The 19,590-nt window shown below is 41.5% G+C and overlaps 1 protein-coding gene across 4 annotated transcripts in view; it reads left to right on the top strand.

Annotated features, from left to right (window-relative positions):
• LOC140316885 (low-density lipoprotein receptor class A domain-containing protein 4-like) overlaps positions 1–19,590 on the top strand; it is a 360,196-nt gene that overhangs the window by 325,696 nt on the left and 14,910 nt on the right. For all 4 annotated transcript variants that reach the window (XM_072394939.1, XM_072394937.1, XM_072394938.1 and 1 more), the window contains 2 exons: positions 16,227–16,381; positions 17,294–17,344. In XM_072394939.1, coding sequence (XP_072251040.1) covers positions 16,227–16,381; positions 17,294–17,344 — 206 coding nt within the window. The remainder of the gene's footprint in view (positions 1–16,226; positions 16,382–17,293; positions 17,345–19,590) is intronic.

Genomic DNA, 19,590 nt, shown 5'->3' with positions numbered 1-19,590 from the left:
CTTCAGCCTGCACCTCTTGAGGTACCGTTTGAGGTGTGTTTAGGATCATAATCCATTTGTAGAAGCTATCCTCTTTTTCACTTCATCTTTTTTACAGATGGTGTTACATTTGCTTCCAGAATTTGTTGGAATTTGATTGAATCCATTCTTCCCTTTACCTGTGAAATGTCCCCTGTGCCACAAGCTGCAATATAACCCCAAAGCATGATCAATCCACCCCCATGCATAACAGTTGGACTGATGTTCTTTTCATGAAAAACTGTACCCTTGTTCTCCAAACATACCTTTGCTCATTCTGGCCAAAAGGTTTCCAAAATGCATCTTTTGCAAAATTCAGATTCTGAATTCAGTTGCTGAATTTTGTGGTTAGGACGCAGAAGAGGTTTTCTTTTGATGACTCTTCCATGAAGATCATGTTTGTGCAGTTGTCACTGAACAGTTGAATAGTGTCTCCAGTGTCTGCCAAATCTTCCTGGAGGTCTCTTGCAGTCATACTGGGGTTCTGGCTTGCTTTTCTAGCAATCCAGACTTTGTTTTGACCTCCACTCTTCCTGTTGCCTGCCATTTCTTAATTACATTCCAAACTGACGGAATTGGTACCTGAAAACACTTTGCTATCGTCTTCTGCTTTGTGGGCATCAATCATTTTCAGTTTCAGAGTTCTAGGCAACTGCTTGGAGGAACCCATGGCTGCTGATTGTTGGGACAAGGTCAGGGGAGTCTTGGTATTGATAAAGCTTTGCATGCATGTTTCATGCATCACCTGGAGCCTCATGTATAAAGACCTGCATGGATTTCCTACTGAAACATGGCACACTCTCAAACCCAAAAGCCCTGCTACGCACAAAAATATCCGGATGTATGAATCTGTGCATGTGCATGAATTGAGCGCACATGTTGGAGTATCTGACTCCTCCCTGTCCACACACCTATTTAAATATGGAAACTATGGGGTACACTGCTCTCTCAGGGGTGGTGGGAGCAGATGTGGGTGACTCTGATTACCCCCAAGGTAAATAGCTATGTTTTTGTGTAACTCACAACAAACGTGTTCATACAGTTAACCTAGTGCAGAAGTGCGCCGGGGAAAAGGTGAGGCCGATTAAGACATTTCACACTTTACACATGGGGATTATTAACATTTGCACACAGAGACGATCAGGGGCTTGTTAGAAAGATCATAAGCTGTAGTTTAACCAGCAAAAAATGGCAAGAAACTAACTTTAACCACAGACTAATAATGATGCTGTGAAGACGGGATAGAAATTGGGGGCGCACATGCTCAATGAATAATATTATTTACTAATATTCCATCCATCCATCATCTGCCGCTTATCCGGGGGTCGGGTCGCGGGGGCAGCAGCTTGAGCAGAGAAACCCAGACGTCTCTGTCCCCGGCCACTTCTTCCAGCTCTTCCGGGGGGACCCCGAGGCGTTCCCAGGCCAGCCGAGAGACATAGTCTCTCCAGCGTGTCCTGGGTCTTCCCCGGGGTCTCCTCCCAGTGGGACGTGCCCGGAACACCTCCCCAGGGAGGCGCCCAGGGGGCATCCTAACCAGATGCCCGAGCCACCTCATCTGACTCCTCTCAATGCGGAGGAGCAGCGGTTCTACTCCGAGCCCCTCCCGGATGACTGAGCTTCTCACCCTATCTCTAAGGGAGAGCCCAGACACCCTGCGGAGGAAACCCATTTCGGCCGCTTGTATTCGCGATCTTGTTCTTTCGGTCACTACCCACAACTCGTGACCATAGGTGAGGATGGGAACGTAGATTGACCAGTAAGTAGAGAGCTTCGCCTTCTGGCTCAGCTCCCTCTTCACAACGACGGGTCGGTGCAGAGCCCGCAACACTGCAGACGCCGCACCGATCCGCCCGTCAATCTCCCGCTCCATTCGTCCCTCACTCGTGAACAAGACCCCGAGATACTTGAACTCCTCCACTTGGGGAAGGATCTCATTCCCGACCCGGAGAGAGCATTCCACCCTTTTCCGGCTGAGAACCATAGTCTCGGATTTGGAGGTGCTGATTCTCATCCCAGCCGCTTCACACTCGGCTGCGAATCGCTCCAGTGAGAGCTGAATATTAATATTAATAATATTAATATTAGTAAATTGCTAATAATTACTAGTAATATTAGTAATTACTAATATCAATTTATTACACAAATAAAGTTACTGGCACAGTGCCAGCTTGTAGTCTGTTCTCAACAATGCTGTTAGTCAGAATGTATGAATTGTGCGTTGAACCAGGGCACCTCGGCACAATGTTGGTTAGTTGCATTTGCGCATCGCATGTGATCTGTACATTGATCAAGTGAAAATGTTTCCTTTTGACATATAGAAAATCATCATGTGATGGCGCTTTTATAGCAATGTGTGTGTAGTCGATAGCTCCGATTACATTAGGAAAACCGGCTCTCGCTTCAAATTGCGCTTTAATGTTGGCCTGTTCAACTGCATTGAATTTGATGTACATGGCTGAGATGCAGATAATTCCTTCCCACACAGCTGGTATGGCTCGGCTCAGGGTCGACTGGCACAGTCCCAGTCAGTTGGTCAGCTCTCTCTGGAATGCCCCAGTTGCTTGTAACCCCAGTATGCACATCACCTGACACAAGAAGCGCATGGTTCCTCGCTGTGTTGTGCTCCAACGCCAGCAGCAGCTCTGCCCACAGTTCCAGGAGGATTGCCTTCAAAATGGCTAATGAGCCAGTTACCATCATGTGCCAGCAAATCTTCTCTGTCCCTGAACACACGCTTTCTTCGAATTGCACCATTTGCTATGTCTCCTAATACTGCTAAAGCAGCCATTGTTTTTAATAGTATGCATTGCACCACTTTGCGCATGCTTTTATATCCACTCGTGTAATTGCAGACACATGGATGTGTTAATTGCTCATCAGTGTTAATTGTTCATGTGTCTCAGATGTGAACGTCACTTAGTCTGAGGACAAATTGTGTTCACATTTATTTATTATAACAGTTCCCCCAACATCACCTCTAAGTGTCGCCAAAGAATCAACAGCTGTAGAAAAGTGCGTAGACCAGCCCCGAAGTTGGCGTGAGGCACCGCACATTTCCACTGTCATTTCGCTCTTGATACATCTGATCGTTGACGACAAAAAATGCATATACCACTTTTTTGTGCGTATGCATCCTTTGCACATGAGGCCCCTGGTCTTTCCTAACAATGAATGTGAACACGCCATGACCCTATCAGGCTAATTAAGGTCTCACATCACTAGGTGCTACTGGGTATAAACTATGCAGGGTGCCCAAACTTTTGCTGTAACCCTTTTTCCTTTTCTGTTATTTTGAAAACGTAAAATATGAAAATAAAACAAAATAAAATAAAAATTTTGTTTAAAATTTAAAGGGAATGTATCATCTGTAACTTCATGTCTTTTGGAGATCATTTCATCTTCCACTTGTTCACATTAACAGAAATTTTGACCACTATGCCACTGTAAATCGCTCTGCACATTATTGGAAGAGCATTATTAGCTCATTTATTTATTCAGTTTTTTTTTTAACTATATAACTATTGATGAGATTTGATATTAACAGTAAAGCAAAAGCAGTGAGTGAAAGATTTTTCAACTTCCCACTTCTCTGGTACAGCACATGCACCATCATCTGGAGTGGTAGTGACTCCAGGCACCCACATGCATGCTGTTAAGCACAGAAAAAAGTTTTTTCAATAATATGTCCCCTTTAATGGAGAGGGTTTATAGTTCTTTGTAAGAAAGTGTCCTGCACACCTTTGTGTGAAGTTTGTGGGTGGGACTTTTCAAGAGTCCCATCTCATGTGCCACATTACTTTTCCTCGGTTAATATCAGATTTTCGCATCAGTAAATGTTTGCTAGTATGCCGGAATGTCAAAAGGTCAGAACACATAGTGGTATGCATGTTAGATCCAAACAGAGACAGAGGCACAACCTCTCAGCTGTTTTGTTTGCAGAAACACATAGACATAGGATGCATTTCAGTGACTCTAGGTATTGACTAACAGTGAATCAGACTAAATCCAATGTTGTATAATCCTGTTTTTTTTTTTAAACTCACTTTAAAAGATTTATTCTTCTAAGCCGCGAAGAAAGGTGAAACATAAACCCTGTGAGTTGGACCTAACTTGCCCTCCTAAAACAGAGGGAAAGCCACCACAATAAGCAGCACTGAGAGGTTACTGAAGTGACATAGAAGTGTGTCTGCACATAGGCGTTATTAAGCTGTTGATGTCTTTACCCTTTTTTTATGTTGCCCAAAAGAGTTCTGCCTTGTCAAGTCAGATGCTTCCTTTAAATCTTCAATATTCGCCTTGAGCTGAACTCCCTAAGAGGCACTTTTACAGAGAGGCAGAGAATGAGGAGAGAAAGATGTAAAAAGTTGGTGTGGGTGGGAAGATAGAGAAGGATAAGGGAAACGAGAGAGTGAAACCTGTTCAAAAACAGATTACGGTAGCTTTATTTAAAAAAAGAAAAAAACAGTATCCAGTGATTTACTAGAATATACCTGAAGTCTATTTTTCGTCATGTTTTATTTTTCAAATGCTGCCTACCGTTTTTAAGTCAGAAGTGTAGAGTAAATATAGAAATAAAGGAGAATCTCCCGAAATTGTCATAAGAACAATCAGACGATAATTTCATTGGAGTCACGCACTGTTCTGGAGGTCCTGTTCAACTATAAAAACACACTTAATAGCACTTTGCATTTATGGTTGTACGTCTTTTTGGCTTGAAAAACTTCGGTTACAGAGTTTACAGAGAACTGCCCTCCATGTAACGGAGAAACTAGTTGCTGCTTCTAAAAAGTTTCTTTCTGCATTTCTTTTCAATGAGATTGTTTTATCTGTAAAAAACATCTCATTGCATGTAAAATATTTAACATCAAAGCTTAGTGGGACAGAAAATCCACTACATAGGAGAACCTAAAATTTGCTCAGTTTTGGAAACTTCGAGCTTTGAGATTATTGCCTTTACCCAAAAGGAGGGCAAACCTTTTGTTTTTTGTTATCAATTATCCCATCAATGAGGACAATTTTACAGGGATCCTGTCGGGTAAAGTAGTTTCATAGAAAGCTGTTACTTCAGTCTATTGATGCTTAAGACTGACATGGCAAGGCTAGAGCATAAAAAGCCAAAACAATCTGCACGAATAGATAAAGAATAAAAGTCAGACTAGAACACTTAGTCTCTATTCCACTGACAATAACAAAAAAAGCATACAACCTTGTAGCAGAGCCTTTTTCTACAGTATATATTACTGACAAAGTGTTGTGAAAACTGACCCAGTATTGCTGTTCATTCAGTACTTAAAGTTTGCAGCCTTCCGGGTCTTAATATTTGCCAGCCACACATCACAGCATTCATCCAGATGTATTTTTTTTTAAGAGCTTCAAGAGCAATCATCATTCAACTTTATTAATATCACTAAGGTTCAAGTTTCTTATTGCAGCTGCTGTAGTGGATGGAGGTGCGTCTTAGAATGTAGCCCTCCAGGAACGTACTTTTATTTTTCAGAAAGGCTAAGGGAAAGACTGCATTGAACTACTGATACTTATGATGTAATAACTTCTATGCCAGTTGTATGGGGTTTTAAAATTCCCTGCATTCCTGCTTCTGTGCTCGCTGAGTGAAGCTCTCAGAGGGTATACTGTATTACTGCAGTGTCTGGGTTGGTCTTCAGCCCAGAGGAGTTCTATGAGAAAGGCACAAACCCCTTTTTCTTTATCTTCCCCTTTCTTTCAACTTCACTCCCCCCTCTATCCCTACCACCCTACGTCTATTTATACGACAAGACTAAAACATCCTTGGCATCTCCAAAACACTGCCACCATTACTCAGAGTACGGCTCCCCTTTTCACCCACCCCACCCCACCTGCTTCTTCTTCTTTTTGTAGTCCCCTTTGTTGTCGGCAGCTGTTGCTCAGCACTGCACCTAGGTTCAGCCTGCGGTCACGGCCAAGTGCTTGAGAGAAGGTGAAAAAAAAAACTTTTTCGATGGGACCCATGCCTCCCACCCTTATAAATTCCTCTTTTCTTCTATCCCGGTATATGCACACAGCTACCCCCACCCGCTTCTTTCCTCCCAGTCTCTGGCTAGTCTTTATACCAGCTTCACTTTCACTGTCTTTATCTTTCCTTTTGGTCTTTCTTCTTTCCTTCTTTTTGATCTCTCTCTGTCCTGTTCCTGCCTAATCCTGCCTGCCAGGCATTGCTTCATGGTTGTTAAGCATCTCAACCCAAAGGTGCAAAGAAAAAAAAAAAGAGGGGCGGATGGAGAAGGCGCTAGTCATCTGCTGAAGTCTATTGAGCAACTTACGCGTGGTTGTTTTGCTCTGTTGACTCGGCACAATGAGGCCGCATGTGGAAGGCATGTTTACACCTTTTCATCTGAGGGTTGGAGGGAGAGGGAGAGGGAGAGGGGAAGAAAGCGGTAGGGAAGGTAGGACAAAGAGGAGGTGGGATTCAAGAAAGGGAGGAAGAAATTATGACAAAAGTGTGAGTGTGTGTGTGTATATATATATATATATATATATATATATATATATATAATTAATTGGAGGTGGAATACAGAAGAAGTTCAAAGGGAAAAAAGGGGAAGAGAGCAACAACCGATGAAAGGGTTGAAAAGAATAGAAATGGAGGAGTGTCACCAAAAAGAGAGAGAGACAGACATAATGAGAGAAAGAGGATGGACTAAAAGAGAGTCAGAAAGACAGTCTGTCTTAGAGGAGAGACAGCCAGTGTGACAGTGAGTCATGGCAGAAAAATGCTACGCAAGCATATGCTGCGGTTGAGGAGCCATCTTTTTCTAAAATGGAAACCAGTTATGATTTGCAGGCATTGATGAAAAACTGAGTTATTGTTGACAGACGGAGTGTAATGACACACAGAGGAGGGGGCACTTTGTCTTTTGGGAATTTTTTTCTTAAGTCGTAAAAAAGCTATCTGGTTTTGTGTTTTAAGCTGTTTTTGTGAACTTTTCTCAAAACTTTTTTTGTTTTTGTGAACTTTTTGTCAGTTGCTGGAGAATGAAATTAGATGACAGCTGCTTGACCTGTTGCTATCAGTCATTTTGTGGATTGTTTTTCGTTCTTTAAATCTTTAAAATGTCAGTGAAACAGTGTCATCCCAGTATGCTTGTCTTACCACAGCAGAGCATTCAGCTTCAGCTTGGATGTGTCCCATGTCTCCCAGAAGTTCCTAAGTTCCACCCTCAGCATCACTTGCTGTCTGAGTTTGCAGAGTTTGCAGCCTATATACAGCAAGCAGTCAGGAGGATGTCTGCCTCATCACCCCTAGTGATGTTGAAAGCCCGCTTTATAGTTGCACCACAAATCTACCTGGCTTGTGGAGGTGAGGTGTGCGGTGGTTTGAGGGGAAGAGAGGGTGTGTCTGCTCTATCAAACTAACACATGCCAGGAAAAACACAAACAGACGAATTTACAAATACCACTAATTTCTTCCTCCTCCACTCCTATCTCATTGTGAGGGACCGAGCTGGTCAAGCACGAGGACTCAGATAGATTAAAAAAAGAAACAGGTTTTAAAAGAGGTCAAATGAACAAAACAAACTAAAGTCGTAATAACTTCAAACCAACTGTTCAAATGATAAGTAACTTAACACAGAAACCATACTAACTTAACAAAGAACCAAACTGACCTAACAAACAGGAAACAAAGGAGAACTTAAATGCTGGCTGATCAGACCAATTTTCAAATTATTACAAATTATTCGTAAACCTAAAGGAATACAACATTTAAAGAACTTAAACTACACCGTGTCCCCCCTGACGAAGCTGCCTTGATACAGGCTCATTGCACTTCCTGTGCAGGTGGCTTTGCCTGCAGCTTGTGCTCACTTTTGCCCCCACAGCTCTCACATCACCAGCACCGATAGAAGAAAAGAAAACAGGTTTAATATATAAAACAAATTTAACAAAGTTGAAAATACAATTAGATCTAAATGTGCGCGCTTACAAACAGAAATAATGTATTTCAACTTAGTTTAAACAAATATGTAAACAAAATGATATCAAGAAATGCACATAACATAACTGAAAATGTTGGTGCATGGGGTTACCGACTATTTAGCTGGGCGGCTGTAGGTGCAGCCGTCACACTCATCCTTTCAGTTTTGTGTTTTTTGTATGTGTGGTTTTGTTCCCTTTTTTTCCCCACTGTTGTTTGTGGAGCAAGACGTTCAGCTTTGTCTCTGGTCTACCTTTAACATCTGTCTGCCTTTACCACATTCTCCCTGCATCTCAGTGCCTTCCTTTGCTTATTGCTTATGCTCTCCCACTGCTATCTTTCCTCCTATCTCTTCTCTGTGGCCCACCTCTCATCTCTCTTCAGCCTTAATTATGGTCTCTGTATCCTATCATTCTTTTTGCTTCTGTGCCATTTATTTGGTTTCTATTTTTGTTGGTGGATTGAGGTATATTTCGTGCTTTAGTGAGAATTTCTAACATCAAGTGAGTGTGCGGGACAGAGTAAACTTGAATGTGTGGGTTGTAATTTTTGGGTGCAGTTTTGTTCAGCGTTATATTTGTGGAGCTCTGTTGCATAGAGGAATAACATCAATCTGGCTTTGAATCTACACACATGGCCTATTTGCCATTTTGTCCTTGGGCTGTTGATTATTTGCATGTGATAAGGCAACGAGGCTAGAAGTCTTCTTTCACGCAGCACATTTACATGAGCAGTTAACTTGAGCTATAGATACGGTTAGACTGGGCTATCTTACTGGACCGTTGTCCTTGTCCCAGTTCACATTCATGGTAATGGCATCAAATTATTGACTGAAATATTTCTGATGCCACAACACTGTGGACTGTGAGAAAATGTTCAAGTCATTGTGCCTCTTCTTTCTTTCTTTGTGGGAGATCAGTGTACATTCAATAGCCAAATCCACTGCACAGATGATGTCTCTAAGTTACTTGAACAGGTTATATAATCTGAATATGAGCAGAGCGACAGTCTGAAAAAGCTTTAAGCTTAACGGGCAGCTTTTCATTCACAGTATCTCACATCTTCAGCCATCTGACAAAACAATACACACACGCATGGACATAAAGGTTGCTTAGGTCTAGTCCTGTTGAGACATAGCACAACATGTTACAGTACAGCTCTAACACTACAAAATATACCATAATGTATGGAGAAGTCAAGTTATACACTGACTCCAGCTAACCCTGGTCAGCATCCTCACACACATGCACGCACACACACTCACGTTAACCTTGACATTAGTTTGACCACCCCACCCCTCAGTCAGGTTAATCACTCAATGAGAGTGGAGACAGTCTGGTTTTATAACAGAGAAGTGGGAGTTCAGGGGTGTCTAGACACAATCCTGCATGTCTGCTCTGATAATGTACGCACACACATAGACACACACACACCTGAGAGTCTGCAGGCCAGCTCTGCCTGCACCTAGTACGTTTGGGCATGTGATGTGAAATCCCACTAAGCAAATAATTTCTCAAATACTTCCCTCCACTCTGCTTTACTGCTTATCGTGAATATTATAGCACTGGAATATTGATAATATTAGACTGTACTGTGATATTCATGATATGTTATCAGAGAGCCTTGTGTTTTTCCTATCTTTGTTCATGTTATATTCATGCAGATGGAGATGATATGGCTATGTTAGTCCTTTTCAGGACAAAAGTAGAGATTTATTGCCAGCTCAGTATCAGACCTCGTCTTTAGGGCCTACATCAGCAGTAATCAAAGTTGAGCTCTGTTAAAGTAAAAAGTGGAAAAGAGGGGCACATGTGAGAAGCCCACTTAGGATGCAAATGCCCTGATACCTCTCCTTTAATCACAATCATGACATAAGATATCCTGATTTCAGCTTAATTTTTCATGATGCTAATGATAGTTATGAGTGTTGCCTCCAACTGATCATAAGTTAGTGGCAATCTGCTTTGTAACATCTGATCCTCTGTGATGCAATATAGACAGGCTTTCTGATTCTACCGTGTTGTGCTAGCAAGAGAAGAAGGGATGAATAGACGGAGGGGCAGGGATGTTAGAGGGAGTGGAGAAGAGAGACAGAGCTCTCGAGCTGTAATTGTTTGTTCTCTTGTTGCCCTGAGTCCCCATAGCATGTCTGGCACCTCACTCTCGCTCTCACTCTCTTTCTTTCTCTCTCTCTGTTTCTGTCACTGTCTCTCTGCTTGCATCTCTCTCCTTCTCTGACACACTCATTACATCTTTCCTTCTGTATCAGCCTCTTCCTCATTGTCTCCTTTTGTTCCTTGACTCCAAGATATACCTGTCAAATGGGTATAGAGCACACGCACACACACACACACACACACACACACACACGTAAACCAGACCCCTCTCCTCAGGGTTAAGGAGCACTAAACTAGTTAATTTGTTTCCACAGAGAGACTGACTGACTGTGGTGGAGGCAAGGAAGGCTGTAACTAGGCTGATATCTACTACATGCTGTGTCTCACACAGGCACTTATACTGTGTTGGACTGTTGCTGCCAGGCTGATACCAGTCGTCTGATAGTCGGCAGTGCGCAGCTCTCCCAAGGGAGGGAGAGAGGTGTAGGTGTTTGTGTGCCTCATTCCCTCCTTTTCTCCCCACTCTTTCTGCCCCCTCATTACTGAACTGTCTCTTTCCATCTAACTGAGCTGGTCTTTTCATGTGTGCTTGCATCCATTTCCTCTGTCTCTTGGTCTCCATCCATCCTTCTCTGTGCCACAAAATACGTATGTGTGTATCAGCCAGGTCGCTGCCATGGCGCCCCAGCAGCTCCAGGCCTTGTTGATCACGGCACCGTGCCCAGGGGTTCCCATAGCAACGGCAGTGGCAGCAGACAGGGCCGTATGCGTCTGTGTGTAGAAGTCTATGTTTGGTGTGTGTGGGCCCAGAGTGGTGGGCAGCAGGCTGTGAACTCAACAGGCCTTTAGTTGGGCAGCAGGAGAAGGACAAGCAAGTTGGAGCAAAGAAAGCAGCCTCTGTTTTGATTATTGTGCCTCTCTTTTTACTTAACACATACAGTTTATTATAACACAGGTTTATAGTTTGACTATACACGCTTAGTTTGACAGCTATGTTAGAAAACCCCTAGCTTCAGTACCCAGAGACTCTAGTACCAGAACAGTGACTTAGCACTTCAACCATCTGCTGCAAGTCATATCTGAAATGGTACAGCATTTTGCAGTCAAGTACAGTTTTGATTGCCAGATGCAGCTGTAAGAATGTCTTTTTCATAACTGAGATCTTGACTGCAATAAGAAACAGGAAACGACAGCAGAGGAAATAAGCCAGCTGCAGTATTTTGCTGAGCTTGTCTTGCAGTATGTAAAGTAAAATTAAAAAAAGAAAGCACCTCACTTGCTGCCTCTACATTTTGCCCTGCTCTCAGTTTGGCAGAAGCCAAGTCATTCAAACAGATTTTCCAATGTCATATCCATCTTTTCTCTGCTGCCCTGACATTTCCAAAGAACGCCAGGTCATGCTGGACTTTCCTGCAGACTCTTTAAACTGCTGCTTTTGGCTCTGGGACTGTGTCCCTTGGCTTCAAGGATTTATGACAGCTGAAGCTCAGCCTCTCTTCTGTCTGACAGAGAAGACATTTCCTTTGCTGGTGGGAGTAGTTCTCCTGCTCCGAACTAGCAAGGAGCTAGCATGGTGTTCCTGCATCCTCAAGCTCTACCATCAATCATACATCCACTTTCAAACCCACTATACATTCATCTGGTTTTGAACAAAATATAGTTCCATTGTGCAAACTAAACCAGCCAAGCCAGGTTTTCTCACTGAAGCGACTCAAATGTTAAGTTTATTGAGCAATAACAATGTTAGAGGCTCCAGCTGAATGTGTAGTCTTTGTAGCCATTAGCCTGATTTCATTTTGGGCTGAACAAAGTAGGCCTGTACACCCTTGTTAGTTGTAGAAGTAAATAGACTGTACTTCTATAGCGCTTTCTAGTCTAGCTGACCACTCAAAGCGCTTTTAACACAAAGTGAGTTTCCCCCAGTATGAGCAAGAATGAATGCCGTAGATATCCAGTAGTATTCTGTGCAAGTTCTGGAGAACTTCGCACTCCAAAAAACTGTTGCTAGAATAGTGGGTTGTCTTTTACTTTTAAACACTATAGAGATAAAGATTAATTGCATGTATACTCTGGCCTTTTGTGTGTGTGCGCTTCACATTATGCTGTCATTTTAAACAGTAAGTCATATTTTCTCTCTGTTCCAAACTTCTGTCCATTCAGAGGCAGTATTAGTATCTATTGTATGGGAAAAGAGAGTTCCACATGTTTAGCACTGAGTCCTTGGCTTTATTCTGCATCATTTTGAGAATCCATGAACCCTTTAAAAAAGATATTACTTTAAAACAAATAAAGTGAATTTACTCTTTAAGGTATATAAATTCACTACTGCAAAACTTTTATCACTTTGTCTTCAGAAAGTGCTGTGCCCTGATATTGGCTTTTGTTGTTTGCTGTGTGTCTGACAGCTTTTTTTCACTGGCAGGTCAGCTGAACTGTCTGACCTCCAACTGGCCTCACTCTCTAACTCGCATACGCTTATAGGTCAAAGGGCTGTTATTGGGTCAGTGTTTGTGTGTGTGCTCTCTCTCTCTCCGTGCTGTTCACGCATTGTAGAGCTTGGCTTTTGATATTGCAGCCAGCTAATGCTACAGCTCCTGTTTGCCTCTGATAGGGCCAGGTATCACACCTCGGTGCTTTTAGGTACAGCCGTGTTGGTGGCATTGAGAATCACATATTGTCAAGTTCATGTTCTGGCACAGGAACTACCGTAGTTATGCATCATATTCATGATCTGTCTTCCTTCTATTTTGATCAGCCTTCAGGCTAAATTAAAATTTTTGTTTAAGTTCTTCAAAGAAAGGCAATCTAAAAGTACACTTTTGTATCCCAGTATCAAGACTGTGGAATTGTACTGTATATAACTAGTTGATTAATCAACTATTTTAATTAGATGATTATCACTTTCTTCAAGCAAAAACCCTGTTCCAGTGTAGTTGGAAGTGGAATTTGATACCCCCCTCTGAAACCAAAAAGTCATTGTTAGATGATTTTTCTGGTTCTGGTGGATTCTGTTGGTATGATTTGACATTTCACATACTGATTTGATTTATAAAAACTAATAGACAACACAGTGTGCTTGTCATAAATATTAGCACTATGCTCACAGATGATTGAAAGACATGTCACTAACACAATTGGAATAAACTCAATGGTCTCTCTCCTCACCACAACAGGGGAAAAGAAAAACAAGGGGAATACAAATGATTCAGCCTGCTTAAAGAAAAAGGGTGTTGGAGATGCTGGGCTGGTATTGTTTTGACAAGTGGATTATTGTTGTAATAACACCAGACTGGTGCTGATAATGCAAACTGCCAGCACACACTGTTCTCCGGTCCATGAGGTAGCTCGTGCTGTACACTGTGCTCTGTAGCCACTGAACTTCAGTGGGTTCAGGCATCACCAGGCTCTACTCTACCCTGTGTCTTCGTTCTTTTTTTATCTCTCTTCCTTCTCTCTACATTTCTTTTCTTCCTTCTCAGCTCCTCCTCTTGGTTCCTTCCCCTCGCCATTCAGTGAACAGGCCGTTAACTGCAGCAGCCGTATTTGTATTTTGCTCGAACTGTGAAAACATTAGCTTGAGCTGTAAAAACATCCCCGCCTGTGTTTCAGAAGTACTTCAGCTTTGAGTCAGACATCTGGATTGTGTATCTTTTACAACAGCAAGGAGTTTGTGATATTTAACCAACCCAGCTTACTTAATTTCCCAGCATGCTGTTCTCTGAATGAAAGCCTCAGTCCCCCTCCCTGTGGCTGCTGTGGTTAGAACACACATGACCAGGCTGATAAAGGGTGAAGCCCTCAGATGAGTTTAGCAACTGAACTTCTTTCCAACGTATTTTCTTTTTTTCAGAGGATTGTGCTGTTTCTTATGTACTCGCTGTATAGTTTTAGTAGTAATGTGAGTGCATTGATAGCAGAATAATTCCAGCTGCGTATATTTTAACCATGATTAAGATTTATAAAAAGAAAATCACAGCCTTAGAAATCTGGTTAAAAAACAATACACATATTCCTGTATTTGTACATGCACATGATAAGTCATGAATCTACACTGAGGTTCATATATTTGGCCCCATGTGTAAGTCAATCTGAATTATTTCAGAACTCCTGATATGCTCCTGTCTTGCATGGCTTGCATTTATCTTTTGCTGTCATGTGTACAGTATTTTCAAGTTAGCCAGAGTCTGTGTAGCACACTGTGTGTTTGTTCACTTTCAGAACTCTCCCTTTTGCACTTCATGCTTTCACGGGCATTACCTATTCCATTGTTGGTCACAAACTTGGTGTTTAGATCAAGATCAATGTTACCATTTTACACTAATAAGTTTCTCTTCCTCATGTTTTACCTTTTGTCACATGAAAGAGAAGTCTGCCTGTTGTTGTTTTGTAATGTTCCTAAGCTCTTTGGTGTGTGTCACTTGGTTTTCAGAGGCTTAAGTTCCCCTCCCTCCCTTCACTGTGGGTTGTGTAGTTGGCCTCGTTCCTCTCAGTCCTACCCCACCTGTCCCCTGTGGCTCTTGTGGTGGGGAAGAGGCAGGTTTGGGGTGGGTTTACATTTAATCTCAAACTCGACTCAAATCTTAATGCAGACAGTTGAGCAAGGGAGGATTAATGAGACCAACATATGTTGGTTTTAACTGTAATGCTTTAATTTTTTCCTGTTTTTTTCATATTTTTCTAATGAATACATACAAAATATAGTTTTCTTGCAATTTAATTTTGTCTGTTGCTTGCTTTTTTTTTCATATCTCTATTTTACCATTTCGTTTATTTGGCTTCGTCTTATCCCATCCCTGCTGTCCAAAATATGACCAGGTGGACTGTGGCTGAAGTACTCAGGAAATTAGAGATTTTTTTTAGAGAAAGTATCCACCAGATTTGAGTTCTTATTGATCAGACTGCTGAGTTTACACTGTGTCATAGTTCTTACAGAGCTGGACATACACACAAAGACAAAAAGCACACAGTGGAAGGAATGTCCAGCAGTGAGTAAGTGTGTGAATCAGAGGTCAAGCTGTGCACCCAGACAAGGCAAGGTGAAGACTTACTGCTCGGAACAAACTTGACACCTCACAACAAAATAATGTCTGACACAGGAAGAGAGAATGGAAGGAGAGAAACTAAAAGTGGTAAATGATAAAAAAGAGAGAAATACAAGAAACCAGTGATTATGAGTGAGAGAAAGAGAGCAAGACAGTTGATGAAAGGCATGGAAGAAAAGACTAGTGTGTGAGAACAACGAGGATGGAGGTTTGGGGTTATTGGAAAGATGGACAGAACAACGTAGACAAGTGGAGATACAGTCTGGGATAGGAAAATTAGAGGGGTGGAAACAATGAACAAAAGACAAGAGAATGTGACTGTGAAGCAGTAATCGTTGTCACTCCCAGTGGTGCCCTGATCTGGAAGGTCATCCCACATCAGCACTGATGTGAATGTGTTTGTCACAGAAACATCAGTCATTCGACATCATCACAAAGAACCCACTGTATGCACGGATAGACACCACTGGGGCAGACCATGATTTTAAGCTTTTCCCTCTTAAATCTTCTGACACACACACACACACACACACACACACACACACACACACACACACACACACACACACACACACACACACACACACACACACACCTGTATACTATAAAAAGCACACATTCACTCACAATCACTCTGTGAGAGGTTTTCTTGGAGTTTGATCTGTGCTGCCCCCTGCTGGTGTACACATGTTCCAACAACTTGTCAGAGTTAACAAGTATTCACGAAGATATTTATTTTTATTAAATTAAACAAAATATCAATACGTTTTAGACCATTGATTGAACAAGAAATCTGACTATCAGGCTGAATCAAATGTATTTTTTTCCATTTCAAAATTGTTGTATGATTATTTTCTTTCCCTTTATTTAATTTTAACAGACAAAATTATACAACAGTTATTCCAGACAACAATCTACACATAAATTGATAATGGTAATAATCATGAGTTGTAGCTCTACTATAAATCCTTCCCTCATACCTGACTTTTATATACCCTACAAGCTGGCCTTAAAGTCATCCTTCTGAAACCCTTTCCTTTAGTGATTTAAAAGTTTGATGCTATTCCTCTTCTCTCTCATTATGCGTTTGTGCAGCTGAACTGGAGTTTGTTCAGATCATCATCATCTTCGTGGTGATGACAGTGATGGTGGTGGTGATCATATGCCTTCTCAACCACTACAAGCTCTCCACCTGGTCCTTCATAACACGACAGAGCCAGGCCCGCAGGCACGACCATGTCCTCCAGCAGGTCTGTAGCATCTTTCTTTGTGTAAGAAATTTGAATATTTTTCGGGTGGGGGTTAGTCTTGGTTAGTTTGTTGTCCCAGTTTCACAGAGGTAACAGCTTCACTTCTGTCTGTTAGGTGAACTTGCTGAATTGGTTTCCTCAAAGCCAGTCTCTGTCAGGCCTTGACGTTTAGATCGCAACAGCTCTGTCTGGACAGCAGTGGCTGTGGCAACATACTGACATGTCGACATTCTGGCACAAATATACACACGCACACTTTCACATACATACAGTGCGAAATATGCTCACATACAAAATAAAATGCAAAATTATGGATTCATTGATAACTTCATGACATGCAACAAGCCAAGTTGTAGCACAGATGGGGTAATTTGGATAAATAGCTATTAGCCTTTGACACTAAAAGACACATAGACTAATATAATTTGTCTATTAATCTGAAAATGTGCATGCAAATCCGTACATTTTATTTTATTGTAGTCAAAAGAAAACTGCAATTACTTGATGATCTTTGTTTCTTTCTTGTAGCTTTCATCGTGTGTCTTTCAAAGATCAGTCTGTTGTCATCATTGCACCAAAACAAGGCAGGATTTTGAAGCCATCAGCTGTTTTATCGTTTGTGTCTTCATTAAGATGTTACTTTTTTTTTTTACCTTATTTTTTTCAAACTCTCTTCTTGGATTACAAAATAGCACAAATAAAGTTTACAACAGCAAGGAGTGAAACACAGGTGAAACACCTGTTCATTGGTCTAGCATAAAAAACCTTCCAGACAACAAAGCAAATCAGCAATATTGCTTGAAATCAATAGCAATAAATATAACATGTATCAGGTGCAGTTTCATGTTAAATGAAACCACTTTTTCAACCACTGTCTTACTCACCTTTGTTTGTCTGTGTCTTGATGCGTAGGATGGGTGTCTGTGGCCCTCAGACAGTGGCTCTCGACAAGGTGCCTCGGAGGTAAGACCACTGCCAGACCAGTGTTAGAACCATAGCCCAGTGCCGATGTGTTATTGGAACTGACACACTCAAAGATAATGCCCAGTTACTTAGAATTAATTTATGATGAACATACACTTTCATGGGTTAAATAATGCACAACAAAGTATAAACTGCCCTCACTTAATTTGAAGTTATCAGCTCTTATATTGGTGGTCTGTAAGGAAAATGCCTTTTAGGCCTGAGAGAGTCAGTCAGTGTGGTTACATGAGTACCATCGGATTAATGGCTCATTTACAATAAGATTGGGTTATTCAGTTCATGTAGACACTTTAATCTGACAAAAAACGGATCGGATACTCGCGATCGAATTAAGACCCCGAGATAACCTGATCCAAATGTACACTGAATGTGCATGTAGATGACAATGGATTGGATTGAGCATTCTGCACATGCTCAAGATTTTTTCCTGCGATTGTCACCCGGAAGTCGAAAGAGACGATATTACTGTTGTTGTCGCCCCCGTTGGAAAGAAATAAACAACGCGATGGAGAATTTGCCATTGTGTTTCGCGTTTGTGCCATAACCATGCTCATCACAAAATAAATGTAGAGGGACGTAGCTTCATCTTGCCCTTCGTTCGCCATCTTTCTCGAATGACTTAGTTTTGTTTTTGTTGTTGGTGGTGGTGGTGAAGACGTCAACCGGAAGTGGCTCTATAAACAATAGTTGAAATGGGTACAGCGCTACCTATCGTACTGCATGCTTTGGGCCAGTGATTCGATTCATTCACCGCCATATATCCACTTAGTGGGATTACATGCATGCCATCGGATTAATGGCTAAATTGCAATAAGACTGAGTTATTCAGTTCATGTAGACACCTTAATCTGACAAAAAAAAAAGGGATCGGATCGGGTTACTCGCAATCGGATTAAGACCCCAAGATAACTTGATCCAAACGTACACTAAATGTGCATGTAGACGGCAGAAGCACGTGGTGGATTGGATTGAGTGTTCTGGAAATACATAAACAATGCAATGAAGAATGCGCCGTTTTGCATCGTGTTTGTGCAATAAGCATGCTCATCACAAGCGAAATGTAGAGGGACATAGCTTCATCTTGCTCTTTGTTCGCCTTCTTTCTCGAACACCTGAGACCTGCCGCATCACAGCACTTGACCTGATCTCACCACAACACACGTTGAGAGGGAGACTGGCAGTTGCACTGGTATCAAAACCAAATGTTACTTCAGCCAAATGAAAAGGGGGAACCAGCCAATTTTAATGAGGCAATCTGTAAAATCTGAGGCAAAACGGTACAAGTAAAACGAGCGAACGCAACAAATTTAAGGGCTCACCTAGCAAGCTACCATTGAAAAGCGACAGCTTTGAGTCGGCAAGTACAGCAGAGACAGTAATATAAAAGGTGTTATAAAATTGTGTAAAAAAATGTGTAAACACCATGTTTCTTTCTTTTTTGTTTTTTATTAAACGTTTGTTTATTGTTTTTTTTTTTTTTCAGAGACATAAGAAAGACAGGAGAGGGCATTTCGAGAGTCAACATAATGTCAATTGTAACAAGTAAAAAAAAAATTAAGATAAGATAATATGAAATCAGGTAAAAAAAAATAATTATAGCAACCCCCCCCAAAAAAAAAAAAAAACCAGATATATATAATACAAAATCAAAACACAAATTGGTCACCCACTGCTAAATAAAAGTCCAATATGTTCACTACAACAGAGATAAATGAAAAACATACCCAGCATGCTACAAATTCACCAGGAAAAACACACCATCAGTAGACAATCAGGGTGGTCACTCTGGAATAGCAGTAAAAGTTAATCCCTTAACATGTGCAAAAAAGGGATACCAAGTTTTATTAAGCTTTGAAAGTGAACCATGTATCGAGCACCTAACTTTCTCCAACTTCACAAACTGAAGGATGTCCTTGATCCAAGAGCAGTGGGAAGGCGGCCCAGAGGACTTCCACCTCAATAGAATCAAATGTCTAGCTAAAAAAGAGACAAAGGCCACAAAGTCAGCTTAATATTTAGGAAGCTGCAAAGTAGGAGGTAGAACTCCAAACAAAGCTGTACATGCTGTTCGATCAAATTGAACCTTTGTACAAACAGAAATAGAGTTGAATATCTGTGTCCAAAAATTGAATAGTAAAGGGCAAGAACAAAACATATGGACATGGGTAGCTGGAGCCTGATGACATCTTACGCACAGGGGATCAACATCATTATAGATTTTGGAG

Source organism: Leuresthes tenuis, unplaced genomic scaffold (assembly GCF_036924035.1).
Source record: "Leuresthes tenuis unplaced genomic scaffold, fLeuTen1.0.hap1 SCAF_10, whole genome shotgun sequence".
Taxonomy (NCBI): Eukaryota; Metazoa; Chordata; class Actinopteri; order Atheriniformes; family Atherinopsidae; genus Leuresthes; species Leuresthes tenuis.
This window is presented reverse-complemented; position numbering and strand designations above follow the sequence as displayed.